This window comes from Pristiophorus japonicus, chromosome 21 (assembly GCF_044704955.1).
Source record: "Pristiophorus japonicus isolate sPriJap1 chromosome 21, sPriJap1.hap1, whole genome shotgun sequence".
In the NCBI taxonomy this organism is placed as follows: Eukaryota; Metazoa; Chordata; class Chondrichthyes; family Pristiophoridae; genus Pristiophorus; species Pristiophorus japonicus.
This window is the reverse complement of record NC_091997.1, coordinates 66,039,266-66,067,181: the sequence shown is the minus strand read 5'-3', so window position 1 is coordinate 66,067,181 and position 27,916 is coordinate 66,039,266. Positions and strand designations below refer to the sequence as shown.

The following is a 27,916-nucleotide window of genomic DNA, read 5'->3' as shown; positions in this document are numbered from 1 at the left end:
GAGCATCCCAATACAGCAACAGGACAACATTCAGTGACTTTATTGCTGGATATTTATATATCATTACAGCAGTACTTTGGTTACTGGAATAATTACATTACATTGATACATTCCATTACTTTTTGCACATATAAAGTAATAGAAGGCATAATATACAAAACTTAAAAAAGGGCTACAATCAGGAATGATACAGACTGTGATATAATGTAGAATCAGATACAAGCCAGGCCACCAAGTTGGACAAGGGTCAAGGACGCACTCACTTAGCCACAAGGACAGTTTAGCACATGAATTCTTAACGTTGCCTTGTTAATCTTTCTGCCTCCTACGGGATTTAACTAAGGAATGTATACAATTATTGTGATTTTTCTATTTTCTGTAGATGCGGAGTGAAACTCCCCCGACAGACATGATCGGCCTCCCTCTACCATGCTAAAAGCAACCATGAATTTTTCTGGAGGATAAGTGGGTGAATTCCTCGGCTGGTGTGGTAATGAGCCATATTGGCAGTGTGATGCAATGTCAGTCATATGATTTACCTTGGCCAGTATGTGAGGTCATTGAACCTCTTCCTGCACATTACGTGGCTGCGGGGGCAGGGTGGAGTCGGGGCGGGAGGTCGGAGAGAAGTGTTTAACCATAAATGGTCTGGCCATCATGGTGTGGTGTGTGCTTAATGAACCAGCTGGTCTTTTCATGCCCGTCAATTTTATATGTCGATATATATCTTAAAGGCACTAACCTGCAACAGCAAGATGGACTAAATCGGGATTAGGAAAGTGTCAAACACTTAGTGGAATTATGAATTTTCTTTTAAATCCAACTATTTATGGGTACTTTCATTTTAGAATCTAAACGTTTAACCTGTGCTGTTTAACAAGCACCGGGTCACTGCAACATCGCCGAGCTGTTCATCCAATGAGTTACTTGAAGTTACAGTAACTCAGTTATTGGAAGTGCAGTCACTGCTGTTTTATGATCAAACACAGCATCTTCCCACAATGGGGAGATAGAGCCCTCACAGCTGCTCTTGTTTTGGTGATGGTAGTTGTGGAAGGAACGTGGGCCGGGAGACGGGGGGAAATCCCGGCTCTTCTGTTGAGCAGTGCCAGGGGATCTCACCTCGCAGTAAGGCCTGCGTTCCAACCTTTGAATGATCATGGTTAATTAAACATTATACTGATGATATTCAATCTTCATTTAACTTGTGAACAAAATTATTTATTGTGCGAGGTGCAGAGTCAAAGCTCATTTTGATAATTAAACTGGTTCATCATCTCTCATCTCACGTAGACTGCTGGCTGATGGAGAGCCACTAATTCTACTAAGTGTGCATTCACACTGCAGGTTTAGCATTGACATGGAGCAGTTTCTGTTGCGAAAATCAGCCGTCAACTCCCAAACTGACTGCAAAGCGAAACGGAGCCAGAGTCCCTGCCACTGAGGGTCTCGCTCCAGCCCGAAGCTCGATTCAGACCGGATTCACATTAGTACGGCATGGGTGCCAAGTGCACCTGCTTCACGCCACGCTGCGGTTGTGGAGTATATCCAGCCGTGGCGTTCCAAGGACTGTTTGCTTTTTAAAAAAAATCAAGAGCAACTTCTGACTCATTGAAAATGGACTAAATCGGGATTAGGAAAGTGTCAAACACTTAGTGGAATTATGAATTTTCTTTTAAATCCAACTATTTATGGGTACTTTCATTTTAGAATCTAAACGTTTAACAAGCACCGGGTCACTGCAACATCGCCGAGCTGTTCATCCAATGAGTTACTTGAGGTTACAGTAACTCAGTTACTGGAAGTACAGTCACTGCTGTTTATGATCAAACACAGCATCTTCCCACAATGGGGAGATAGAGCCCTCACAGCTGCTCTTGTTTTGGTGACGGTAGTTGTGGAAGGAACGTGGGCCGGGAGACAGGGGGAAATCCCGGCTCTTCTGTTGAGCAGTGCCAGGGGATCTTTAACATCAACCAGACAGGGTGGTGGTTGAAGAGCTGAACCCTTAGCCCTGCAATGGCAGCACAGATTCGACGTTCAAAGCAAGATAAGGGGGTTCAAACCCAAAATTTTCTGGCCCACAGATGAAAGTGCTTCAAACTGAGCCAAACGGTAGGTATAAAGTATTAGTGGATTCAATAACGGTGCTGTGTACCACACCCATAATCACCGAAATATTCTGTACATTTCAAAAATCAGACCAGAAGCAGGTCTACATCTCTGTTCCACTTGTGTTAGTGTTCCGTCTAGTTTGAGGCTCCCTCTTAACTTTATATTTTAAAAAAATAGTGCCTTTTTTTGCAGGAACCTGCATTCCTCAGTCTGAGTTAGCGGACCTCAGCTGGGGAGGTAAAACTGGCTTCAGTATCCTGGGGTTGGGCGGGAGCGGGGGGAGGAATCAGACAGAAGTCCTCCCCCTCATGTCTAGTGACCTGCAGGAGAGGACAAGATCACGCTCAGCTGCGATGGCCCCCACGGTCAACGAGCCCGCGAGCTCTCGCTGACCGAGCTCACAGATTCGGAGTGATCGATCATTCGGGCGAGGGGCCAGAGGCTGCGAGTGGCTGCGGGAGAGAGCCAAAAGCTGGCAGCTGCTGGAGAGGTGGGAATGAGAAAAGGGGTAAAGGGATTCTGACCTGCGCACAGGGAGAGAGCGTTTTGACACTGCAGGAAAATGCTGCAATACCTTCATTATACATCCGATATGACACGAGCCAAGGCCCGCCGCTATTGGTACTGGTGCCTGTCACAGCGAAGGAGTGTGATGGAAATATTCAGTACGCTGCTGTAAATAAAGACATTGTGCAGGACAAATTGCCCAGCTGAAGATCAATAGTTAGCAGTGTGCCGCGCAGTGGGAGTGTTTCTCGCCAGCGTGTCCCTGGAATGTCGTGTTTGCTTTCACTACGGACCGGTCCCCTCCACGTTGGGCTTGATCAGTCCGTACTCCACGGCCCGTGCAAGGCAATCCTTGGCAGCAGCCGACACTTTGCATTTCTTCTCATCACTGTCCCTGGTCAGAGCGGACAGGATTTCCAACATCTCCGTCTCCATGAGCAGGGCCGCGAGCTCCCTCTCCGCGCCCATCACATTGAGCGTGATGACCAGCCCTCGGTGCTGCAGGTCCACATTCGAGCTCAGTACAAGCGCCTGCAGGATCTCCAGCCAGTGGGTGGTCTGTCGGGGCAAGGGAGAGTAAAGCACAGAATGTAACTTGCAGCTGCAGTTTAAATTCGTTTCAAAAGGAGCAGACGTGAGAGAGAGAGAGCGAGAGAACGGAACCGTGCCAATTATCTCTCCTCCTCCAGTTCCTGCCCAGCTCCACAGACATTGGCCGCTCTCCTGGTAACCGATCTCTAACTGTGAGCCCAGTCGGTGAGTGTCTAAAGGCTAGTTGATCATGAGAGATCGTAGCCTCGGTGTCAGCCGTGGCTCAGTGGGCAGCCCTCTGGCCTCTGAGTCAGAAGGTTGTTGGTTCAAGTCTCACTCAAAGGACTTGAGCACAAAAATCCAGGCTGACACCCCCAGTGCAGTGCTGAGGGAGCGCCGCACTGTCGGAGGGGCCAATCTTTCAGATGGGACGTTAAACCAAGGCCCCGTCTGCATAACGATCCCATGGCACTATTTTGAAGAAGAGCAGGAAAGTTCTCCTTAGTGTCCTGGCCAATATTTATCCCTAAATCAATGTCACTAAAGCAGATGATCTGGTCATTATCACATTGCGCTTTGTGGGAGCTTGCTGTGTTCAAATCTGAGTCTTTAAGCCAATCCTATTCCTCACGTGATGTCTGTAGTCATGCAACCCGTCAGCGGTGGTCACTAGGTAGTGAACAAGGGCAGGGACCTCTGGCCGAATTTCCGCCCTGCATCCCCATCCAATCAAGTTCGTGTTCTGGCCGAGATAAGCTGACATTCCACAGGCAGAGATTGAACCTGGGAACTCCCTGTGCTGTAATACACGGGGGCTGTGCATTTAACCACCGTGTCATCGTGGACTGTACGTTTTCTACAATAAAATGCAGTTTCCCCACCCCCTTTATAATCCCACAAAAGCCGCCTACTTAACACGGCCTCCTGTACTATTTCCTGGGGAGTCAGATACGCTCAGCACAAGGTGCTCCACCTAGTGGCTCATCTAAGAATTGAAACTGAAAAACTACATCGAGTGACAGCGATATACCACACAATTCTCACTTCCTGAACACAGTGCCAGTCACCACTCAGCGTCTAGTGGTGACACACAGTGCAGGACAAGCGTACGTTTGGTCACCAGGTTCTCTTGTTCATGGGTCCCTTCACTTTGTGCTGGCATTTGACTCTGCTATTTTTCTCCTGAACGGTTTGTGCAATCAATAAAATATCGCAATACCATATAGCCCTACTCCCATCATGCTGCAATACTGAAGCTCACAGGTCCACTCCCCAGACCGTGCGGAGTTACAGGGCCTCGGGGAGGGGGTAGTACGAACTATAAAAAGCCCGCTGGACTGTGGGACTGAATAAACACCATCAGCCGGGGCTCCCTGCTGGAATGCGCGTGTAGATGTCAGGTGACAACAAGTTCAGGCTGAGTGCTGATGCCCCCCCCCCTTGGTCGAATACCCTACTGACAGACACGGTCTCGGCTCACACGCGGAGAACGCCATTTGGGCAAGATACCGCGGCCCAGCGGGAGTCAGCGCCCTCGGGTGCGGAGGGGAGAAGAGTGCACGCAGGAAACAAAGCCGGAGGGAGGGGAGGAATGAGTGAGGAGGGGACAGGGTGACGAGTGAGGAGGGGACAGGGTGACGAGTCCGGAGTGCAGCACAGAATGTGGAGAGTCACTCACCACCTGTGTCATTTTCAGACAGAGTTTCGGTTGCAGTGACGTTAGGAAGGCCACAGCCCCTGCAGCCGCACACCTCAGCTTCTCATCGTCCTCGCCGCTGTACAACACCAACAGCTTCAGCCGATCGGTCCCCTCGGCCAGGAACAGCTCCTGCACCTGAAACAACACCCAAACCAGAAGGAAGGTTGAGGCAGCTGCAAAAAGGGTTCGCTTCCCAACAAAACTAATCAACAACTTGTATTTATATAGCGCCTTTAACATAGTGCAACATCCCAAGGCGCCTCACAGGAGCATTGTGAGATAACAAATTTGACACCGAGACGCAGAAGTAGAAATTAGGGCAGGTGACAGAGGTCGGGTTTAAGGAGCGTCTTGAAGGAGGAAAGAGAGGTAGAGAGGCGGAGAGGTTTAAGGAGGGAGTTCCAGAGCTTGGGGCCCAGGCAACAGAAGGCACGGCCACCGATGGTGGAGCGATTATAATCAGGGATGCTCAGGAGGACAGAATTAGAGGAGCGCAGACATCTCGGGGGTTGTGGGGTTGGAGATGATTACAGAGATAGGGAGGGGCGAGGGCCATGGAGGGATTTGAAAATAAGGACGAGAACAATATTTTTTGGCTAGTTATGTTTCAAAAGAAAATCGTTCAATGTTTTTCTCTGCTCTCCTTGTTGGGGGATAGTCCTATGTGCAACATTGGGCCTCATACCTCCCACACATGATTATTCCAGGTATCCGCCTAGACAATGAGTGTCAGCAAGGCATCTGCCCCTCAGAGCTGATCTTACCCAATGCCCAACCTGCAGGGGGTCAGTGGACAGTGCTCAGGACCAGGCCAATGATCCCCCTAGATTTTTTTTTTGGGGGGGGGGCCGCATGGTCCATTCAAAGGTCCGCACATGCGCGTTTTTTCCAATTTAAATGCCGGCTCACCGGCTGAGCAGCTTGAAGGGAACATTGGACCAGACGCCTTGGCTGGCTTTGCCCCTCCCAGCAGCATGGAAGGCTGGTGATATTCCTCCAACTCATGCTCCAGATGAGATGTAGGAAACGGGTTCGAGGCCCAACGGTGCACATTTTCTTTTAGAACATAACCAGCCAAAAAGGATTGTGGGGATGGTATTTGGGGCCCTCCCACAGTCTCTATGGTTCATATCACACCAGGCAGTGCTTTACCCGTGATCAGATTTCCCAAGAGCCACAGACCACTCTGCGGTGAGGGGAAAATAAAGCAGCAAGGGTTTGTATCCAACGATAACACACCTCTTCACTCAGGACCATGTTGCACATGCACTCAGTGGCTGCCAATCGGATCATCTCGTGGTCTTCAAACATGTAGCTCTCAATCATTGAAATGGCTTTTTCCTTAATTATCTTCTGGCTAAAAAAAAAACTCACGAGATTAATCAGTAAATTAGTGCCCAGTGGTTGCACCCTCCCGAGTCAGGAGGTTTGTGGGTTCAAGGCCCACTCCAACATCCGACCACCGGACGTCCCAAAGTGCTTTACAGCCAATGAAGTACTTTTAAAGTGTAGTCACTGTTTAATGTAGGAAACGCAGCAGCCAATTTGCACACAGCAAGCTCCCCAAAAACAGCAACGTAATAATGACCAGATAATCTGTTTTAGTGATGTTGCTTGAGGGATAAATATTGGCCCAGGACACTGGGGATAAATCCCCTGCTCTTCTTCCAAATAGTGCCATGGGATCTTTTACATCCACCTGAGAGCAGACAGGGCCTCAGTTTAACATCTTATCCGGAAGATGGCACCTCCAACAGTGCAGCGCTCCCTCAGTACTGCCCTGGAGTGTCAGCCTAGATTTTTGTGCTCAAGTCTCTGGAGTGGGACTTGAACCCACGACCTTCTGACTCAGAGGCCAGTGTCCTACCCACTGAAGCCACCGTTGACACTTAACGTACTAAATTTATTCCACGGGCTTCGGGTCTTCACACACTCACCCCGTCTCAGACTTCATGACTAGCTGGCAGCTCTGATCACTCAAGGAAGAAAGACTTGCATTTCTATAGCGCCCTTCATGACCTCAGGACGCCCCAAAGCGCCTTACAGCCAATGGAGTATTTTTTGAAGTCTATTTACTTCACCACAGGAAAGATACTCATGCCCATGAGAGAATGCCGAGGGGAGCAACAGAAATAACTAACGTAAAGAATCAAAGGTACGAAAACATTAAGGAAATTGGGATGTTTTCTGTATGAGGAGAGATCGAGGTGACCGAATTAAAGATTGTAAGAATTGACAAAGTTGGTCGTGGGAGGTAGCTTACTGTGAAGGGACTTTTTCACCCAAAGTGTAATAAAGTTATGGAAACAGTTGCCAGGGAAGGCAGAGATTCATCCATGTTTAAAAAGAGACATGCTTATCCACTGAGCCCCCTCCCCCGCATCGCTTACCGCAGCCTCTCACTGATTCCAGCCAAATTGGTCAACGCCATCAGTGACTCGAAGTTCTGCAACCCCGTCCGGTCAAGGTGCAAGAGGCTGACCAGAGGCCGGATTACCTCGTAAACCTGGGGGAGGGAAAGTAGTGTGTTTAATCAGTGGCCGCTTCCAAAACGCCTCAATAATGCGCTTCAGCCCCAACCTCAGCAGAGCGCTCCCTACTATAACCACCGGGGCTTTCTGGACACCAACCACCCATAGCCCTGTGCGAGCAATGTGGCCAAATAGGGTAGATTCATGCTGTTGGCCCGTGCTCACTAGGAACTGGCTCAAAACTATCCAAACCCATTCACCTAGAACCGTTACAGTGAGCAACTGTTTTTATTTATATAGCGCCTTTAACATCCCAAGGCGTTTCACAGCAGTGTTATAAGACAAAACAAATAAATTTGACATCGAACCATAGAAGAAGAAATTACAGCAGATGACCAAAAGCTGGGTCAAAGAGGTAGGTTTTAAGGAGCATATTAAAAAGGAGGAGAGAGAGGCGGTTTAGGGAGGGAGTTCCAGAGCTAGGGGCCCAGGCAGCTGAAGGCACGGCCACCGATGATTGAGCGATTATAATCAGGGATGCTCAAGAGGGCAGAATTAGAGGAACACAGACATCTTGTGGAATTGTGAGGCTAAAAGAGATTACAGAGATAGGGAGGGGTGAGGGCCATGGAGGGATTTGTGAACAAGGATGAGAATTTTGAAATCGAGGCGTTGCTTAACTGGGAGTCAATGTAGGTCGGCGAGCACAGGGGGTGATGGGTGAGCGGGATAGAGCAGACTCATCACTCAGGATTGGATTTGACCTCAGTTCCCAGAAAGGAAAGGCTGGTGCCTCACCCATTATACAACCATCTCCTTAAAACGACATCAACACCACATGAATAATAAAACCACGGAACGTTTTAAACAAGGTTGTACTTTAAAAGCTGCGACGGTAATGCAGCAGTAAACAAACAACTGCGGCAGTGGATCTAACTGCGCAGGACTCACCCTCTCTCCAGGGAAAGCAATCTCGGGGTTCGAGGTGATTGTGATCTTCGCCAGTGCCTGGGCTGCCTTGGTCTTGCCAATCTCCGTACCTTCTGATGCCAGAGGGAGCAGAGCCTATGGGAACAGAGGGGGGTAAAAGGCCAGGTTATTAAATGTGTTTATTGGAAGTACATTCGTGCCGTCCCGTCACCTCCAGTCTGATCTCAGTTACGGAGCTGGTAGGGGTGCACAAGTCAGTCACAGTTCCCTGAGATAGGGACCCATTAGTTAGACACGACTCCCATTCCTACATAGAGATGTTTACACTTATGGAGAGTTCAAAACTGGGGGCCATATGTACAAGATAGTCACTAATAAATCCAATCGGGAATTTAGGAGAAACATCTTTACCCAGAGAATGGTGCGAATGTGGAACTCGCTGCCACAGGGAGTAGTTGAGATGAATAACATAGAAGTACTTATCTAGCTTGAGGGAGAAAGAAATAGAAGTTTATGCTGATAGGGTGAGATGATGGGGAGTTGGAGGAGGCTCATGTGGAGCACAAACACAGGCAGTTAGGCCGAATGGCCTGTTTCTGTGCTTTATATGCTATGTAATTCTGATTATCCTTCAACACTTGCTGTGAGTGCTGTGGGACGGTAGAATCGAGTTGAGCTATGATGACCTTCACAGTCAGACAGCTTGTCGACACATCGTCAAGAATAGGCACTTGAGTGAGATAGCAAGACTGTTGGCACCCATGGTATTGTATCCCAGCGCCAGATACTCACTGTTCTCAGACATCCTCACTGTCTAACCATCGTCTCTCGTCCTCATCCCACAAGGACTACAATGGACTTTTATAAATGAACACGGACCATCGGTGTGGAAAAGTGTCTATGAGCCAACATGCTTACTGCCGCACTCACCTTTCCTCCTCCCTGAGCGACCACGATTCCACGATCCTCCGGGGCCTCCACCAGAGCCAGGAACACCCTGAAATACAGAAAGAGCAGGAAGCTCTCAGTCTTACACTGCTCCCGCTCACTGTTACAGGGCTGCAAAGTAACGCAATAGCAAGATTGCATTTAACTTGGTTGCAAGTGACTGAAAAGGACTATAATTCTCAAGTGCTAGATGCCAGCATAGCGTCCAACAGTTGCTTGGAGTTGGTATCATTGAGGTAGACCTACGAGCAGTCACGATTGCTCCTACAGCAGTACCCTTAGTGTCAGCGTCGCTGAGCAAGAATTAAATGTGGGGCTTCTGCTCAGTACCGTACTGGGCAGTACATGAGCCATGGGCGGGGTAGGGGCAAGAGAGGTTAAATTCCTGTATAGTTTAACATACAGCTTTGCATAATCCTTTAACTAATTCTACCACCTCACAAATCGATCTACTGAGAAACCTCGATAAGTAATGTCCACTTGCCAGTTACAGAACGCTTACTCAGCCCCCAGCCTAAAGATCTTGGGCACTATTGGCAAAGGTAATATTTAGGTACCAAACGTTTGCCGAGGTTGTGGTGCACGAAGGAGTGCTGCACTGTCGGAGGCGCCGTCTTCCGGATGAGACGTTAAGCCGAAGCCCTGTCTGCTCTCAGGTGGATGTAAAAAAAATCCCATGGCACTATTTCGAAGAGGAGCAGGGAAGTTATTCCCGGTGTCCTGGCCAATATTTATCCCTCGATCAACATCACTAAAACAGACTATTTGGTCATTATCACATTGCTGTTTGTGGGATCTTGCTGTGCACAAATTGGGTGCTGTGTTTCCTACATTACAACAGTGACTACACTTCAAAAAATACTTAATTGGCTGTAAAACGCTTTGGGACTTCCTGATGTGAAAGGAGCTATAGAAATGCAAGTCTTTCTATTTTTTGCTAGAGTTTGGTTAACACAAGTCAACTTCCTGCTGCTTGTCCACCGGTGGGACCCCCCACAGAACCCCCCCCACCCCCCCCGCACAGTATCCAGTGCCGAGTGAGAGCAGTCACAACTCCAAGCCATAAAACAGGCTGGTTAGTAAAGCCAGTAAACACTGCGGCCGGTTTTGTTGTGTTACTCATTAGTTTGGGTCTGTGGTAGTACGCTCGCCATTCAGTCACAAGGTTGTGGGGTCAGGCCCACTCCAGAGACTGGTGCAATTCGGTGCATTACTGAGGGAGTGCTGCACTGTCGGAGGTGCCGTTTTTCTTTTTTTGTGCGTTTGAGTCCCACTCCGGGACTTGAGCCCACAGGAGTGGGCCTTCCTGTGCAGTGCTGAGGGAGTTGAAGGTGCCATCCTTTGGATGAAATATTAGACCGAGGCCCTCCTTGCCTGTGGCAGTGGTTCAGGCGGACTGAAGCTCCCATGGCACTATTTGAAGAGCAAGATCTTCTGGTATCCCAGCCGCCATTTCCTCCCTCAAACAACTAGCGGTGTTTGTGGCATCTTGCTGTGCACAAATTGGTACTGGGTTTGCCTACATAACAACAGGTCACTATACTTCTAAGTAAGTCACTGTACGTGAAACACTTGCTACACAACAACCGTTTGATTAATGCCGCTGTATCGACTGCACACATACCGAGCGATCATCTCCTTGCATGCATCGGTCAGGGCCGGACTCTCCTTCTTTGCCATACACACCAGTGCCGACACCACCCCCGCCTTCAGCAGCGTCCCGATCCGTTTCCCCACGTGCTTGGGTTTGTCCTGAAATTCAGCAAAATCGGTTTTCAGTTCTCTTAGCAACCAGGACTTGACAAAATCACAACCCGAACCAGTGTTATCCACCGTAATAGTGAGAGAATGTTCCACTGGTCAGAGAGGCGGTAACTGCAGGGCACAAAGCTATGGTCATCACGGAAACAATTGAGGAGAAGGTTTGGGGAGTCTGGCACGGGGGAGGGGGGTGTGGTTAGAATGTGGAACTCTGCCAGAAACTGCCATCATGGAGTGAACAAAGGTTGAAATCTGGAACTCTCTCCTCCGAACGTTGTTTCCCCTGACTGGGGAGTCTAGAACCAGGGGTCACAGTTTTAGGATAAGAATTTGGCCATTTAGGACTGAGATGATAAGGAATTTCTTCACTCAGAGGGTTATGAATCTTTGGAATTCTCTGCCCCTGTGGATGCAGAATCGTTGAGTATATTCAAGGCTGAGATCGATCGATTTTGGGGGGAATCTCAGGGATTCAAGTGATATGAGGATCGGGCGGGAAAGTGGAGCTGAGGTAGAAGATCAGCCGTGATCTTATTAAATGGCGGAGCAGGCTCGAGGGGCCGAATGGCCTACTCCTGCTCCTCTTCTGTTCTTGTGTTTGTAAGTCGACATGGCTCAGATCGACAGTGGCCACGCACAAATAACAAGTGTCATTTCCTGTAAACGCAGGCAGCAATGGTAGCCTACCTTGGGGTGCTCCTCGGGAACGTGCTGCTTGGCGTACTTGGCCAGTTCCAGGAGTTGCGGGTCGGGCGTCTCCTTATCGTAGCTGTTTGTGCAGTTTACAAGGGTCGAGGCTACCGCGAAGAGAGCCGTTTTATCTTCCGACTGGGGAAAGGACAAAAGCGAGAGATCGTTGTACACAGAAACAGGAAGAAAGGTGGGGCAGGAAACACTGATCAGTCATCCCATTATGGATCAGAAGATAAATTTGTCACAAACAGCACAGATCGATAATTAGTACAGCTTGTGCTTCAAACCACTCGGCCTCTCCGGAGGGTGAGCTTCTCCTGTTGGGATCCAGTTCCTCAGGTACCAGCTGCTTCCAGCATCTCACCCAGATTGTCCCGTGAGAGCAGAGACAGTGAACGTTAGGAGTCTATTTGATTACATCTGATATACAGCACAGAACCAGTGTGGAGAGCATCACAGGCGAGCCCAATCCTATCCTCATTTCGCACACAAGCACACACTTCCAGTGAGAATCACCAGGGAACAATCAGGAGTGGGAACGCTGGCCGACTCTTCTCCCAATGCCAGGGACTAACAGACTAACTGTAGCCCGGATTACTGCCCTGGTTGGCTGACGGGGCACAGACTAGGGATCAGACCTCAGAACCTCTGGTCAGTGCAGCGGTTTTACCCACAAGGCCACTGCAGGACCCAAGCACTCTCGCTGTATAACTGCACGGAAAGAAAGGAGAAAGACTTGCATTTATATAGCGCCTTTCATGATCACCGGACGTCTGAAAGGGTTTTATAGCCAATGAAGTACTTTTGAAGTGTAGTCACTGTTGTAATGTGGGAAACGCAGCAGCTAATTTGTGCATAGCAAGCTCCCACACACAGCAATGTGATAATGACCAGATCATCTGTTTTAGTGATGTTGATTGAGGGATAAATATTGGCCCCAGGATACTGGGGATAACTCCCCTGCTCTTCTTCAAAATAGTGGCCATGGGATCTTTTACATCCACTTGAGGGGGCAGACGGGCCTCGGTTTAACATCTCATCTGAAAGACGGCACCTCCGACAGTGCAGCACTCCCTCAGTACTGCCCCTCCGACAGTGCAGCACTCCCTCAGTACTGCACTGGGAGTGTCAGCCTAGATTTCTGTGCTCAAGTCCCTGGAGTGGGATTTGAACACACAACCTTTTGACTCAGCAGCGAAAGTGCTGCCCACTGAGCTACGGCTAACACGGAGAGTCAAACGTGTGAAGTGCCTCAAAGGGTTAAACATTCACTGCGTCATAGTGGATCCGACCACCCAAACGGCACGGCTGGAGGCTGGGACACAGACCATCGCCCACACTCACGCCTTCCCTTCTGCCCTGCACCGCCCACTTAAGTTGGCTGCTTACCTTTGCCAGCTCAAACATCGCGTGCACTGCAGGCTGGTCCCCCACAAACTCCTCCTTCACGTCAGCATCGAAGGTCAGATAGGCCAGTCCCTCTGTCGCCCAGCGCCGCGTGTTGGACTGAAGCGAGTCGTTGCATAGCCACCTGCCGAGAGTGGAACAGCAGTGTGACCAGGAAGAGCCTTTGGTGCATCATCCACCACTTTCCAACACCTCCTCTATCGGCTCATAGTCTACTGAGCCCGTGAACCGGCGCTGCACAAGTGGTTAATACAGCTGCACTTTTAGCCCGTCCCCAGTTGCTCTCCTCTCCTCGGCTGTTTATTAATCGTTCCTGCACGGTGGGTCTGGTGCAGTCAGAGCGGTATCAAAACAAACCAGAGAGATGGACTGAACAGGCTGGGGCTCTCTTCTCCAGAAAAGAGAAGGTTGAGGGGTGACCCGATTGTAAGAAAGTCATGTTAGTATTCAGTTTCTGTGGGTAAATCATGTATGTATGCGATTTTAATACTGGAGTTTAGGCTCTGAGCAAACCCTAGACCTCCAACTATGTACAGGCCTAAAACTGCTTATGCTTGCCTTGGTTTGATCCAGTCTGTAACTGCCAAAATGTGTTTGTGTGATTAACTCGTGTGTGTGAAGTGTAAAAGCGATGAGGGATCGTGACTGAGGTTTGGTGGGTGATCGTGGCGGAGGTGCGGCGAGTGTTTTTGTGGCGGAAGAGCGGTGAGGGATCATGGTGGAGGTGCGGCGAATGTTTGTGGCAGAGGAGCGCCGAATGAGGGTACGGGGCCCAGAAGAGCCGAGGGTCCAGGGGCAGCACGGGCCAGCCCACACTGCGATATGTGCGCGCACTAGGTCTGTGCAGCAGAGCAAGTCTCCAGTCGTCTTGGTTAATCCTTGCCACTGGATAAAGACCTAGCTCTGTCAAGCCCGTGTGGTGGCTGGTATGCAACGGTCACCACACGTTATAAAAATCCACGCACAGGCATCTTCCACCCCCTCAATTGGAGTTCAGGACTGGAACATCGAGTCCTTCATTGAAACATCTGTGAACTTACGTGGAAGCAAGTCATCCTCGTTTGAGGGACTGCCTATGATGATGATAACTTGTATAATCAAAAATATCACGTTGTTAGACTCTACATCCGCCACGAGGCAGGGGCCAGGACTAAGCCGACAAGGACCAATCAGGGACAGATCATGAGCTCGAAGAGCCAATCACTTGGTCAGAAGGGCTCGTGCCCGAGCAGATTATGCACTCGGGACTGTATAACAAGGACAAGCCGAACACCGTTTATCACAGCGGAGAAGACAGAACGACAAGCAAGAGTGGACGCAGTGATATAGCGTGATCGAGGCCAAGTGGGCATGCTCCGCTGTCCAGGTCCAAAACGGGAAGCAAAGCCTGTCTCGGCCTGTTAATTACTGCCTCTAGTTTGCTTTTACACTGTTATATTTAATAAATTGTCCCTACTGGTTGCAATGTGGTAGTCTCTGTCAATTCTTATGCCGGGTCTGAACAAAACCTTACACGATAGGGGTCTTTAATATTATAAAGAGGTTTGATAAGGCAGACACAGAGATGTTTCCACTTGCGGCCGAGACCAGAACTAGGGCCCAAATATCTGACGGGCAATTCATGAGGGACCTCTTTACCCATCGCATGGTTAGAACGTGGAACTCGCAGTCTCACAAATATCAGAAGCCAGCTCACCTGCGGCACTGCTTTGCCAGTTTGCAAGTCGACCCTTCAGCAAACTGCTTCATGCTGCAGTCCGTTCCACCCGCCGAGCCCACCTTGCACAGACCCTGGGAACAGGAAACAGATCGAGAGATGGGTTACATCGCACCGGCGTGACATCCACCACAGAAAGCAGGGCAGCAAAAGTGTGGACAGCGTTTATGGGATGGCGGGGGCGGGCATCAAAGTGTCCTTCCATGAAGAAAAGCTCAGTAAAGTTTATAATTAATGTATTTGCTTCATGGGTTCTTTGCTTAAGAATGCATGGCAACACATTGCTATTAAGAACTAGTTGGTTTATTAGCAAAAGGTTTAATAATCACACTACACATTACCAGTTCATCCACCAGGCTCACAACCACCTGCCTCACCGTGGATCCCCCGAACCCAACTGGCTGAGGTTTTATTGAGTCTTGTGAACATCATATGACTGGCTAAGCCACTCCCAACTCAACAGCTCAACCAACCGGTGAGCATATTCACAGGTTCATACATTACAACAGTCCCATTAATAATCAGATAGGTCAAAGGTGAAGGGAAGTCTCGGGGTGGTGGCAGTACTTTAGGTTTGAAGTGTTTCCTCAACATCTTTTTAAAAAGTATTATTTCCTACCAAGTTTGCCCCCTCTACTCCTGACGGTACAGGTTCATTAGAGTACAGCACCTAGACCAGGTGGCCTTTATTGGTTAGTACAGCTGCACTTTTAGCATCGGTTCCTCATTGCTCTCCTCTCTTCAGTTGTTTATTAATTGATCCTAGACATTGAGTCCTGGCAGTTTTTCAACCACAAGGGGCATCACAGACAAATCCAGAAATGCACACACTTCAGCAATGGGTGCCGTAACTCGGACCGGAGCAGCAACCCTGGCCAAACCTACCCCTCCCTCACCCAGGAGCACGGGGGCACCTTTCCTGCCACCCCAACAGAGGTTAGCGAGCTCATCGCAGACTGGGAGTCAGAGCTGGGACCTTCTGCGGCTACTCACTGGATCACTGACTCACCAAGCCGGTGGGATTGGGGGGGGGGGTAAGTGGGACCCCCTCGCTGGGACTCCCCGCCTCCAGGCCGATTTAGGAAGCAGAAATTAAATGAGATTGGGCCTACACTGAAGAATGAAAGGTGATCTCATTGAAACATACAAGATTCTGAGGTGGATTGATAGGGTAGATGCAGAGAGGTTGTTTCCCCCGGGCTGGGGAGTCTGGAACTGGGGGTCACTGTCTCAGGATAAGGGGGCGTCCATTTAACAACAACAACTTGTATTTAAGACTGAGATGAAGAATAATTTCTTCTCTCAGAGGGTTGTGAATCTTTGGAATTTTCTGCCCCAGAGGCCTGTGGAGGCTTAGTCTTTGAGCATATTCAATGCTGAGATCAACAGATGTTTGGATTCTAGAAGAATCGAGGGATATGGGGATCGGGCGGGAAAGTGCAGCTGAGGTCGAAGATCAGCCATGATCTCACTGAATGGCGAAGCAGGCTCGAGGGGCCGTATGGCCGACTCCTGCTCCTAATTATGTTCCTATGAGAGGGGCCGAATGGCTGTCCGTAAACCTTTAGGAAGGTCTGTTGACCACTTCCCCGAGCTTTCGGCCGACAAAGCAGCCAATAACCTACCACCAGGGCCCGGATCTTGATCTGATCGCTCTCGTTGCGTTTGTAGATGTCCTTCAGCAGGGTCACCCCGTTGGCAGTGATGAAGGAGGCACGCTTGGACTTCCCCGCAGCGTGGATCAGTGCTTCCACGGCCACCAGCTGATCGATCTCCCGCTCCGAGCTGCACAGCACGATCATGCACTCCAGGATCCCGTTCATCTCCAGCACCCGGTTCCCAACCTCCGAGGGCCCCTGCAGCAGGGTGGACACTGTCTGGATGGCCTGCAACTTCCCATCCATCCCCGGAGACTCGAAGCGGCCCCTGTGGAGGAGAAATTTCCCCTTCGGCTTAAAAAAAATATAATTCCTCAATTTCTGCTCTGTTGCAAGGCCGGACCCCCTGGAGCGTTAGGCTGGTCCCCATACACCTCCCAACTCCCGGGTGCCTTGGATCTGTCCCTCCGCTATACCAGACCAATTCCCCCTCCCTCACTGTGCCTCGGCCCCCAACATCCCCCACCCCAGGCTCCTTGGAGCTTCCAGAGCTTAGGGCCTGGGCAGCTGAAGGCACAGCCGCCAATGGAGGAGTGACGGAAATGGTGGATGTGCTGGGGGGGGTGGGGGGGGAGGTGCTGGAGGAGATTACAGAGATAGGGAGGGAGTGGGGGGGGGGAGGCCATGAAGTGATCTGAATACTAGGACGAGTGTTCGACTGAGGGCCGAGCCCAATAATTAGATACACTTCCCTTCCAGCAGGAGTCACTGGATGGAGATCAGGAGTGGGAACTGTGGCTGATTTTTCCCTCCCGTGAGCAGGGCGTACTAAGCGCAATTGTTGTGTGCAAACTGCAGTTCCAGCACAGACCAGGGGCCGCAACCTGAACCTTCCGGTCTCCTTCGCACCGATCGGTCATTCACACTCCAGCTCCCTACCTGACGTAGTCCTCACAGAGTTTGTGAAAGGCTTCTCGCTCCGCATCACATTTGAGATCGTCGTAGAGTTTGTTCAGCAGCACGGACACGCTCATCCGACCGCTGTCCGTAATGGGAAGGCTGTCGGGAATTTCCGACACACCACCGGCCACTTCCAGAATCTTCTTCATTCCTGATCAGCGCAGACACAAGACGATCAGATTTGGTGATGGGGTGAGATGAAGTGATAATAAAACGAGGAGACATTTCTTCACTCATGAGGCTGGTGAATCTTTGGAATTCTCTACCCCAGAGGGCTATGGATGCTCAGTCGTTGAGTATATTCAAGGCTGAGAGCGATAGACTTTTGGACTCTAGGGGAATCAAGGGATGTGGGGATCGGGCGGGAAAGTGGAGTTGAGGCCGAAGATCAGCCGTGATTTTATTGAATGGCGGAGCAGGCTCGAGGGGCCGTATAGCCCACTCCTGCTCCTAATTTTTATGTTATGTTCTTCTGGGAGGCTTGTGTGGAATTGGACATTGTAAAGTTACTAACCTTCAGAAAAATGCAGACAATGAACTAAAAATTGATTGATACAAGCTTTGAAATTAAACTGGACAATTAAGGACATCCTGTGGTCAGGAACCAACACTGACTTCATGCATAACAACAATGGAGCTGTTACATGAGGCCCTGAACTTGATTGACCAGGGTGGGGAAAACAGCCACTGGAGACATTGAGTCTGTAACAACAAAGGACCCCCACAAAGTGCAAATTTTTGTGGATAACAGCATTCAGCATAAGGAAATAACCGAATTTCATCCCAGCGGGAAACTTATTCAAAACCTGGGATATAAATATACAGACAGAGACACACAAGAAAGTTAAGCAGAAGCAGGAGGAAGAACAGGAAAAGCAACAGCAAGCAGAGAACACAGGAAGAAACAGCAGAAGCAGGAGGAAGGGACAGAAGAACACGAAAGGAACAGGCACTGCAGAGAACGGACAGAAGGAGAACCAACCAGCCATGGAACCAATGACCACGAACCTACAATAGCCAGGAAGGGGGATTGTATGTCTAAAGTCAAATTTCTTTCAGCAGTCTAGTCCAGTAGTTTTTAGTCGGTTTTTGTTGCATAATAAAACGAACACTGGGCTAAGCCTAAAATTTTGTGCCACATGTTGTCCTTTCCCACTATAAGTTCCAAGGTCCAAGAATCAGAGTAGAGTGAAAAACACCCTACAACGGGTATTAGAAACGGGTTATCAGACCAGACCAGCTGTTGTGTGCAGGCTAGATGATGCCAGGTCAGTAAATTCCACCTCACCGCAGCCAGATTTACAGCATTCGCAGGTTTCCTCTAGTCTTACATACTGTGCTCACCAGTACCACCCACACCAGCCCATAACTTCTTCGATAAATCTCTCTATATTGTATTTTTATTATAGCAGTAGGACAGGGGTCACAGAAGCTGAACGCAGATAGTCAGGTCCTCAAAGCCCAGGTACAGGTGCAGCGTCCCGAATCCGGAACCCTCGGGACCGAGGTCGTTCCGGATTTCCAGATGTTGGAACGTCTTTCTGACGTCACGAATCCGGAAACACTCGAGCCCAGGTTCGGGTATTTCTGGATTTCGGAACATCAGAGGCGGTGGGGAGGCGGGGGGGGGGGGGTGGGAAGTTACCTGCCGAGGAGCTGATCAGGCTGTCCGAGGCCTGCCGAGGAGGTCATTGTGGGGCCGGCCCCGCCAAGGATGTTGTCGGGCGGGCCGCCGGGGCCCATCAAGGAGGTGTTTGCGTCAGACGGGACCCCGCCAAGGATGCCGTCGGGCTGGCCGGCCCCACAGAGGAGGTTGTCGGGCCAGTGGGCCCCGCCAAGGATGTTGTCGTCGGGCAGGGCCCTGCCAAGGAGGTGTTCGCGCGGGCCAGTGAGGAGGCCCCCAGGTAAGGGCGGCGAGACAAGTGGCGGCGAGCGAGGCCCGAGGTCGGGCAGGGTCATCCGGTCCGGATTCCGGAAATTTTACCGATTCCAGACAACCCTGCCACGAATCGTCCCAGAGACCGGATTCTGGAACTCCGGATTTTGGACGCTGCACCTGTAGTTCAATTCTATTCCGACGAAGGGTCATCGACCGGAAACGTTAACTCTGTTTCTCTCTCCACAGATGCTGCCTGACCTGCTGAGTGTTTCTAGCATTTTCTGTTTTTATTTCAATTCTATTCTCACTGATTTCTCACTCAGTGTTTTGACCCGTTTTGAGTCTCATGGGGCTGGAGGATTGTAAAGAGCAGCTCTTAACATCGTTGCTGGCTTTAGGTAAATAAACCCTAAATCAGAACACCAGGATCTGTCAGTGTCCGTGGCTGGAAATACCGGGAATTAACAGCAACATGGGTTTAAACTTTGTAGGCTCTGCTCTGACACACACAAAACCATACAGGGACTCAACACCTTCCGCTCTGCCTCACCCTGATCGATTACCCAGATCGTCATGGAGTTGTTGGGGTCCCGTAAGGATTTCCGTGGGACGTTCTTAATCAGGAGGTTTATGGAATTGTCTCGGCCGTGGGTGGAAATCTGCCGCTGGATCAACATCTCCATCAGCTGGTAGACCATCATCTTCAACTCCTTCATAGGGTCTAAAGATCAACGAATAACGTTAGTAGTTGGAACACGAGGCTTAATTAACTTGTTATACGGGACAGCTGAAGCAGTCAAAGCAGCTTCCACCCTCTATAAACTTCAGCTCATCCAAAACTCTGCTGCCCGTGGCCCCAATCGTACCAAGTCCCGTTCACCCATCACCCCCTGCACTCACTGACCTACATTGGCTCCCGGTCCAGCAACGCCTCAGTTTTAAAATTCTCACCCTCCTGTTCAAATCCCTCCGTGGCCTCGCCCCTCCCTATCTCTGTAATCTCCTCCAGCCCCACAACCCTCCGAGATGACTGTGATCCTCCAATTCTGCCCTCTTGTGCATCCCCGATTTTAATCGCTCCACCATTGGCCCTAAACTCTGGAACTCCCTCTCTAAACCTCTCTGCCGTTCTCTCCTCCTTTAAGGCGCTGGTTAAAACTTACCTCTGACTAAGCCCTATCCCTAGTATCTCACGTGGCTCAGTGTCAAATTTTGTTTGATAATCGCTCCAGTGAATCACCTTGGGACGTTTTACTACATTAACGGGGGCTATATAAATGCAAGTTGTTGTTCAAACCTCTCCATGTGTGGACCCATATAAATACCAACACACTCCAGGGGACCCCCCCATAAATATCAACACACTATCGGGGACCCGCTATAAATACCAACACACTCTCGGGGACCCTTAGAAATGTCAACACATCCTCAGAAATTCCCTTCCAAACGACAATGTCAGTTACCTAAAAAAAACCCAGCATCCATTCACTGGAATTTAGAAGAATGAGAGGGGATCTCATAGAAACATATAAAATTCTGACAGGACTGGACAGGTTAGATGCAGGAAGAATGTTCCCGATGTTTAAGGGTAAGGAGTAAGCCATTTAGGATCGAGACGAGGAGAAACTTCTTCACCCAGAGAATTGTGAACCTGTGGAATTCTCTACCACAGAAAGTTGTTGAGGCCAGTTCGTTAGATATATTCAAAAGGGAGTTAGATGTGGCCCTTACGGCTAAAGAGATCAAGTGGTATGGAGAGAAGGCAGGAGTGGGGTACTGAAGTTGCATGATCAGCCATGATAGGCTCGAAGGGTCAAATGGCCTACTCCTGCACCTATTTTCTATTTTCATTGCAGAAACCAGAGACAGTAAAACTCTTGTTACAAAGGACAGGAACTCATTCTCACAGTTCTCAATCACTCACCCAGCACCACAGCTTCGTCTTTTCCTCGAACATCGCTTTTTATGCCACCTTTCAGTGCATCGAAGATTCCTTGCAGGACATTGCACCCTGCCAGGGAAACCTGCTCCTGGTCACTACCCATCACACGGCACAACCTGTCCATTCCTATTGTGTGTAAAATCACCATCGCCTGCAAACACAAATCAAAGCTTTAAACACAGGCTTTTAGATAAAACACCGAGGTGCTTTATAAATGCAATTCTTTCTTAGTTTCTATACCAAAATGCAAATATCCGCTTTAAACTGGATACACTCCAGATGACAGACGAATGTTATTTATAGAAAATAGGTGCAGGAGTAGGCCATTCGGCCCTTCGAGCCTGCACCGCCATTCAATGAGTTCATGGCTGAACATGCAACTTCAGTACCCCATTCCTGCTTTCTCACCATACCCCTTGATCCCCCTAGTAGTAAGGACTACATCCAACTCCTTTTTGAATATATTTGCTAGGGAACGTGACATTTAGGAGCCACTGCTGGTGGGTGACTGACTGAAAAATGCTCAGCAAGCCAAAGCGGGGAAAAAATTATATATTTTTATATTAAAAATCTTTCATAGAGCACCGACCTCCTACCGATAAATACCGAAGCACTCTCAGGGACTCCATTCTAAAAGACAATGCCAGTTACCTAAAAATAAAGTATTCTGATTGCAGAAGTCAGATAGTAACAGTGAAACTCCCATTGTAAAAAACAGGAACTCATTCCCACAGAGTTACACGGTATTTATACCTTACTTCCTGTGGTCAAATGTTTGATAACGCTCCTGTGTAGCGCCTTGGGAGGATTTACTACGTTTACGGCGCTATATAAATACATGTTGTTGTTGGTCGTGATTTTTCGTCACGTTTTTGCCTCAATATTTCCCATTCAATTTTGCCATGTCAATTGTCGAGATGGGTTGGAGTCTCTGGCCAGAAGGTGGCTCTGTGGAGCAAGATTCCAAATTCTCGGAATCCCACCCCTGTGCATCAACATGACCTTGTGCATCGTCACAGACAATTTATTATTTAAGAAGAATTGAGGGTCATTTTTATCCAATCTTTCTCTGCCTAACTAACTAACCCGGGACTGGTGGCCTGTACACAACCCCACGAGAGTCCGCAGTGAAGCCAGCATGATGTCCACATTCCCGGTGTCCAGCATTTTCTGGAGGAGACGCACTCCATCGCTGCGGAAAATCCTCTCGGCCCCTGCGTCTTCCCGAGCAAGAACAATCAGATTCTGGACAGCCTGCAGGGCAAAGGAAATATTAAAAATGGTCACATCATTTTGGAATTAGAAGACTTGGAAATTTTCTGCTCATTTCTGTAGTTTCAAAAATATATATTTTTTTACATTTAAATTCGAGCTGTGCTTCAGTTCATAGAATTGTTGCTTCGGAGTCAGCAGATCGTGGGGTCAAACCCCACGCCAGAACTTGACCACATAAATTACAATGACACTCCAGTGCAGTGCTGAGGGAGTGCCGCACTGTCGGAGGGGCAGCACTGAGGGAGCGCCGCACTGTCGGAGGGGCAGCACTGAGGGAGTGCCGCATTGTCGGAGGGGCAGTACTGAGGGAGCGCTGCACTGTCGGAGGGGCAGCACTGAGGGAGCGCCGCACTGTCAGAGGGGCAGTACTGAGGGAGTGCCGCACTGTCGGAGGAGCAGTACTGAGGGAGCGCCGAACTGTCGGAGGGGCAGTACTGAGGGAGTGCCGCACTGTCAGAGGGGCAGTACTGAGGGAATCCTGCACTGTCGGAGGGGCAGTACTGAGGGAATCCTGCACTGTCGGAGGTGGCATCTTTCATATGAGACGTTAAACCGAGGCCCTTTCTGATCTCTCAGGTGGATGTAAAAGATCCTATGGCACTATTAGGAGAAGAACCGGGGTCTCCCAATGTCCTGGCTGGTAGTGTGAAAATATGATACAGCCAGCATTATACTGCACTGCAAATATTGGTGCACCTGTCGCTGACCCAGGCGCTCGCTATCTTAAGATCAGAACATTCCCTCCAACGAGAATAATTTTAGGAGAGCACAGACCTTTTGTTTCTTGTCAGAGTCTTTCTCCCCAGGATCCAAGAGGATGTTAAACATCTGCTCCACTCGAGCGTCAGTGGAGGAGAGCAGTCGGACCTAGAATCGAGAGATGGGGACACATTGGTGAGGACTTTACACCGGGAATGAACACATCAGACCAGAGCTCAGCAACAATAATAGTCATGGGTGATTTGTTGCATTTGTGATCATTGGTACAAATTCTGTATTTTATGGGGAAAATTAATTTTTTTAATTCACACTTCAATATTGAGCGATACGCTTCTTGTGAACTGCTCCAAGAACTCTCTCCAAGAACTCTCTCCAAACACAGCCCAAGTTTTGAAGGATGGGCACTAGAATTGCACGGCTGGCTGTGAACACAGTATGAACATTTCACTTACCCAGTGTTATAGTATACTGGCAGCCTGTGATAACACAGAATGAATGCATTCACAGGGTAAGCTACCTTATCAGGGTAAGGACATGCGCAGTTTAAAGTCGATGTTTGTCACCAGATAATACTGACAATATGCGAGGACCAGGGTTACAAGGTTATATACAAAGCCAATCCCAGAACTGCATCTTCGTTAATATATTAAAAACAGTATGTCGGCACTCACTGCCCTCCCCCACCAATCTGGCCTCTCCTCTCCACCCGATCGGGTCCCTCCCTCCCCACCTGCTCGGGTCCCTTACCTTCTCCTGGACCTTTGTTGCAATTTGCCGCAGCGATTCCTGAAAAACTTTGTTCTTCGGTTCCAAAACAGCACACCTCTGGATATCAGCGAATGCCTGATCCAATCTCCCCAGCTCTTGCAGGGCCTGGCTCCTGCGGAACAGAGCCTTAACATCCTTCCCATCCGCTTCAATCGCTGAGAACAAAAGAACAATCGCTGCTGGTGAGAAAACACTGAGAGTTGATGCAGAATTACACAGAGATTTAACTACCTGAAACAAGGTGCGCCGACAGATGGAACCACGGTCCAGGGACGCACAGGTGCAGAATGATTGAGGAGGGAATTAGATAGATTCAAGAGCTACGGTCGCATAGTGATTATGTTACTGGACCAGTGATCCAGGGGCCTGGACGAATGATCCAGAGGCCAGAGTTCAAATCTCACCTCGGCAGCTGGGGAATTTAAATTCAGTTAATTAAATAAATCTAGCATTTAAAAAAAAGCTAGTATCAGTAATGGTGACCATGGGACTGTCGGAAAACCCCAACTGATTCACTGATGACCTTCAGGGAAGGAATTCTGCCGTCCTTACCCGGTCTGGCCTATATGTGACTCCAGACCCACAGCAATGTGGTTGACTCTTAACTGCCCTCTAAAATGGCCCAGCGAGACACTCCATTGTACCAAACCGCTACAAAGAAGTATACTAAGAATATGGACTGCATCGGTTCAAGGGCAATTAGGGATGCCCACAGCCCATGAATTAATTTTTTTTTCAAGATATTTGAGAGACATATGTTTTTAGGACTGGTCAGTGTATTTTCTGGTCCAGTACTTTGTCCACACTGTGCAACCGACATAATTTCATCAGCAACACAAATTGGGCACACACACACACAGCCAGTATTCAGACTATTCCAGGTTAAAGCATTCAGGGACAACACATACACACAACCAGGTAACCTTGGCATCATTGAGCACTTTATATGCGCAAGTCACAGAAATTTCTTAGCACTCACCTTTCGAGGCATCAGCTTCAGCTTTTGAGTACTCCTCCTAATAAATAATGGAAAAAAGACACACAAAAATCAGGCATGGGACTGAACTGATTAAACATTCATTACCAACTACAATTACTCAATTCACAGTTTTTCAAAAGGTCGCCTGTGAAATCCTGCTCCTGTTGCTTTTACTCACCAGTTTGAGGTAGCAGGCTGCTCTATTGCGGTGAAGGACTGTGCTCTCTGACAGGTCTGGGGAAAGCTCGATTGCTTGTGTGTAGCAGGACAAGGCCGCCTCGTAATCTCCCAATTTAAAATGTTTGTTGCCGCCCTCCCGCAGCTCTGCCACACTGGCCTGTAACAAGAAAGTGAGGAGAAATTGGGCAATTGTTCAATCCAGTTCCTCATGCGCATTCGTGGGAACAACTGACCCTGATTTGGCGCTGAATTGGTAATTTTACTCAGAGACGTCGAAATGTATTGGGGCACTTTACTGTAGTTGGGACTGAGGTACATTATTAGAGCAGAGCAGAGCAGAGGGAGCTTTACTCTGTATCTAACCCCGTGCTGTACCTGCCCTGGGAGTGTTTGATGGGACAGTGCAGAGGGAGCTTTACTCTGTATCTAACCCCGTGCTGTACCTGCCCTGGGAGTGTTTGATGGGACAGTGTAGAGGGAACTTTACTCTGTATCTAACCCCCTGTACATGCCCTGGGAGTGTTTGATGGGACAGTGTAGAGGGAGCTTTACTCTGTATCTAACCCCGTGCTGTACCTGCCCTGGGAGTGTTTGATGGGACAGTGTAGAGGGAACTTTACTCTGTATCTAACCCCCTGTACCTGCCCTGGGAGTGTTTGATGGGACAGTGTAGAGGGAACTTTACTCTGTATCTAACCCCCTGTACCTGCCCTGGGAGTGTGTGATGGGACAGTGTGTGTAAAGTGCATGTTGTGGGGATTGAAGACAGAGCTGGACTCGGGGCAGCGACTGAGCAAACATGGCGCCGTGCTGAGGCAATCTCCGGCTTCCCGCAGCTCCCGGGAATTTCCACCCTCTCCCCCCCGGACGGCCTCCCTCTCTCCCTTCCCCCGGGCCGCTCACCCGCTCCGCCATCTTCTCTCCCGTTGCCCCGGTGACCGGGCTCCCTCGAGTCGCTGGATGATGACGTCATCGGGACGCAATATTCCATGCCCATATAAGGAGTGAGGCCGAGCTGCTCCTGGCAAATGCATTGGAATGAATCCAGACTCATCCAATGAGCAAACATAGTTTGCAAATTCTGCATTCCCCCACTGTGGCCTTTATGATCAAGAAAATGACTTGCATTTCCATAGCGCCTTTCACACCAGGTTCAAGTCCCACCCCAGGGACTTGAGCACAACAATCCCGGCTGACACTCCCAGTGCTGAGGGAGTGCCACACTGTCGGAGGTGCCGCCTTTCGGATGAGACTTTAAACCGAGGCCTCGTCTGTCCTCTCAGGTGGACGTTAAAGAGCCCACGGCACTATTTCCATGAAGAGCAGGGGAGTTATTCCCAGTGTCCTGTCCTCCTCCGGTGAGGCTGGAGGAGATTACAGAGATAGGGAGGGGTGAGTTCACAGAGGAATTTGTAAACAAAGATGAGAATTTTGAAATTGAGGTGTTGCTTAACCGGGAACCAATGTAGATCGGCAAGCACAGTGGGTGATGGGTGAGCGGGACTTGGTGCGAGTTAGGACACGGGCTGCCGAGTTTTAGATCACCTCCAGTCAGGATTGCATTGGGAATAGTCAAGTCTGGAGATAACAAAGGCATGGATGTAGGCTTCAGCAGCGGATGAGCTGAGGCAGGGGTGGAGACGGGCGATGTTACGGAGGATAGAATCATAGAAAATAGGTGCCCTTCGAGCCTGCACCACCATTCAATACGATCATGGCTGATCATGCAACTTCAGTACCTCATTCCTGCTTTCTCTCCATACCCCTTGATCCCTTTAACCGTAAGGGCCACATCTAACTCCCTTTTGAGTATATCTAATGAACTGGTCTCAACAACTTTCTGTGGTAGGGAATTCCACAGGTTAACAACTCTCTGAGTGAAGACGTTTCTCCTCATCTCGGTTCTAAATGGCTTACCCCTTATCCTTAGACTGTGTCCCCTGGTTCTGGACTTCCCCAACATCGGGAACATTCTTCCTGCATCTAACCTGTCCAATCCAGTCAGAATTTTATATGTTTCTATGAGATCCCCTCTCATTCTTCTAAATTCCAGTGAATATAAGCCTAGTTGATCCAGTCTTTCTTCATATGTCAGTCCTGTCATCCTGGGAATCAATAGCAAGAATGTCCTTCCTCAGATTAGGAGACCAAAACTGTACACAATATTCAAGGTGTGGCCTCACCAAGGCCCTGTACAACTGCAGTAAGACCTCCCTGCTCCTATACTCAAATCCTCTCGCTATGAAGGCCAACATACCATTTGCCACCTTCACCGCCTGCTGTACCTGCATGCCAACTTTCAATGACTGATAACACACCGGGTCTCGTTGCACCTCCCCCTTTTCCTAATCTGTCACCATTCAGATAATATTCTGCCTTCCTATTTTAGCCACCAAAGTGGATAACCTCACATTTATCTACATTATACTGCATCTACCATAATAAGAGAACACTGGGTTGAAAAGGAATAATTTACAATGGATTCTACAAAGAGTGTAGTGTTTGTAGAGTTACCTCTACATTCTAGACTAACCATCATTTGAATGTATAGCTCGTTGCTCTCATGATGCTGCGCTTGGGAAGTCAAAACCGTGCAGTCTGTAGGAGGTAGCATGAGACAGCAGTGGATCATTCAGGGCGTGCAGATATAATTCAGTCCCCATTTTAAAGTCAAACATTTGATTATGATATTTCTACGGTAAATTCCAACATTAATATTTATCATGGAATCGACCTATGTAAACATCACAGTGTAAATACAACCCCCCCACCAGTGGTGGCACTGTTGCAGCTCCACTGGTGGGAGGGTGTTCCTACAGTGTGACAGATTTATATA

At 49.1% G+C, this 27,916-nt stretch overlaps 1 protein-coding gene across 1 annotated transcript; it reads right to left on the bottom strand.

Moving 5' to 3' along the window:
• Positions 1 to 25: 25 nt before the first annotated feature.
• Positions 26 to 26,027, bottom strand: LOC139234052 (protein unc-45 homolog A-like). Its single transcript, XM_070864925.1, has 20 exons — positions 25,984 to 26,027; positions 25,079 to 25,237; positions 24,901 to 24,937; positions 23,901 to 24,076; positions 23,208 to 23,300; positions 22,245 to 22,412; positions 21,141 to 21,309; positions 19,767 to 19,937; positions 17,317 to 17,488; positions 16,405 to 16,705; positions 14,759 to 14,853; positions 13,045 to 13,186; positions 11,650 to 11,790; positions 10,826 to 10,953; positions 9,184 to 9,250; positions 8,275 to 8,388; positions 7,243 to 7,358; positions 6,092 to 6,209; positions 4,832 to 4,987; positions 26 to 3,180 (listed from the first exon to the last, which is right to left on the bottom strand). Exons 1-20 carry the CDS (start codon positions 25,993 to 25,995, stop codon positions 2,908 to 2,910), a joined length of 2,808 nt encoding a protein of 935 aa, XP_070721026.1. The 5' UTR covers positions 25,996 to 26,027; the 3' UTR covers positions 26 to 2,907.
• Between the last annotated feature and the right edge of the window lie 1,889 nt (positions 26,028 to 27,916).

Excerpts from the sequence above, each read along its gene's own strand:
- LOC139234052 (XM_070864925.1), bottom strand. Across the intron at positions 14,854-16,404 it reads TCAAGATCCGGGCCCTGGTG|GGTCTGTGCAAGGTGGGCTC; the intron begins GTAGGTTATTGG and ends TCCTGTTCCCAG. Across the intron at positions 7,359-8,274 it reads TTGCTTTCCCTGGAGAGAGG|GTTTACGAGGTAATCCGGCC; the intron begins GTGAGTCCTGCG and ends TCCCTCCCCCAG.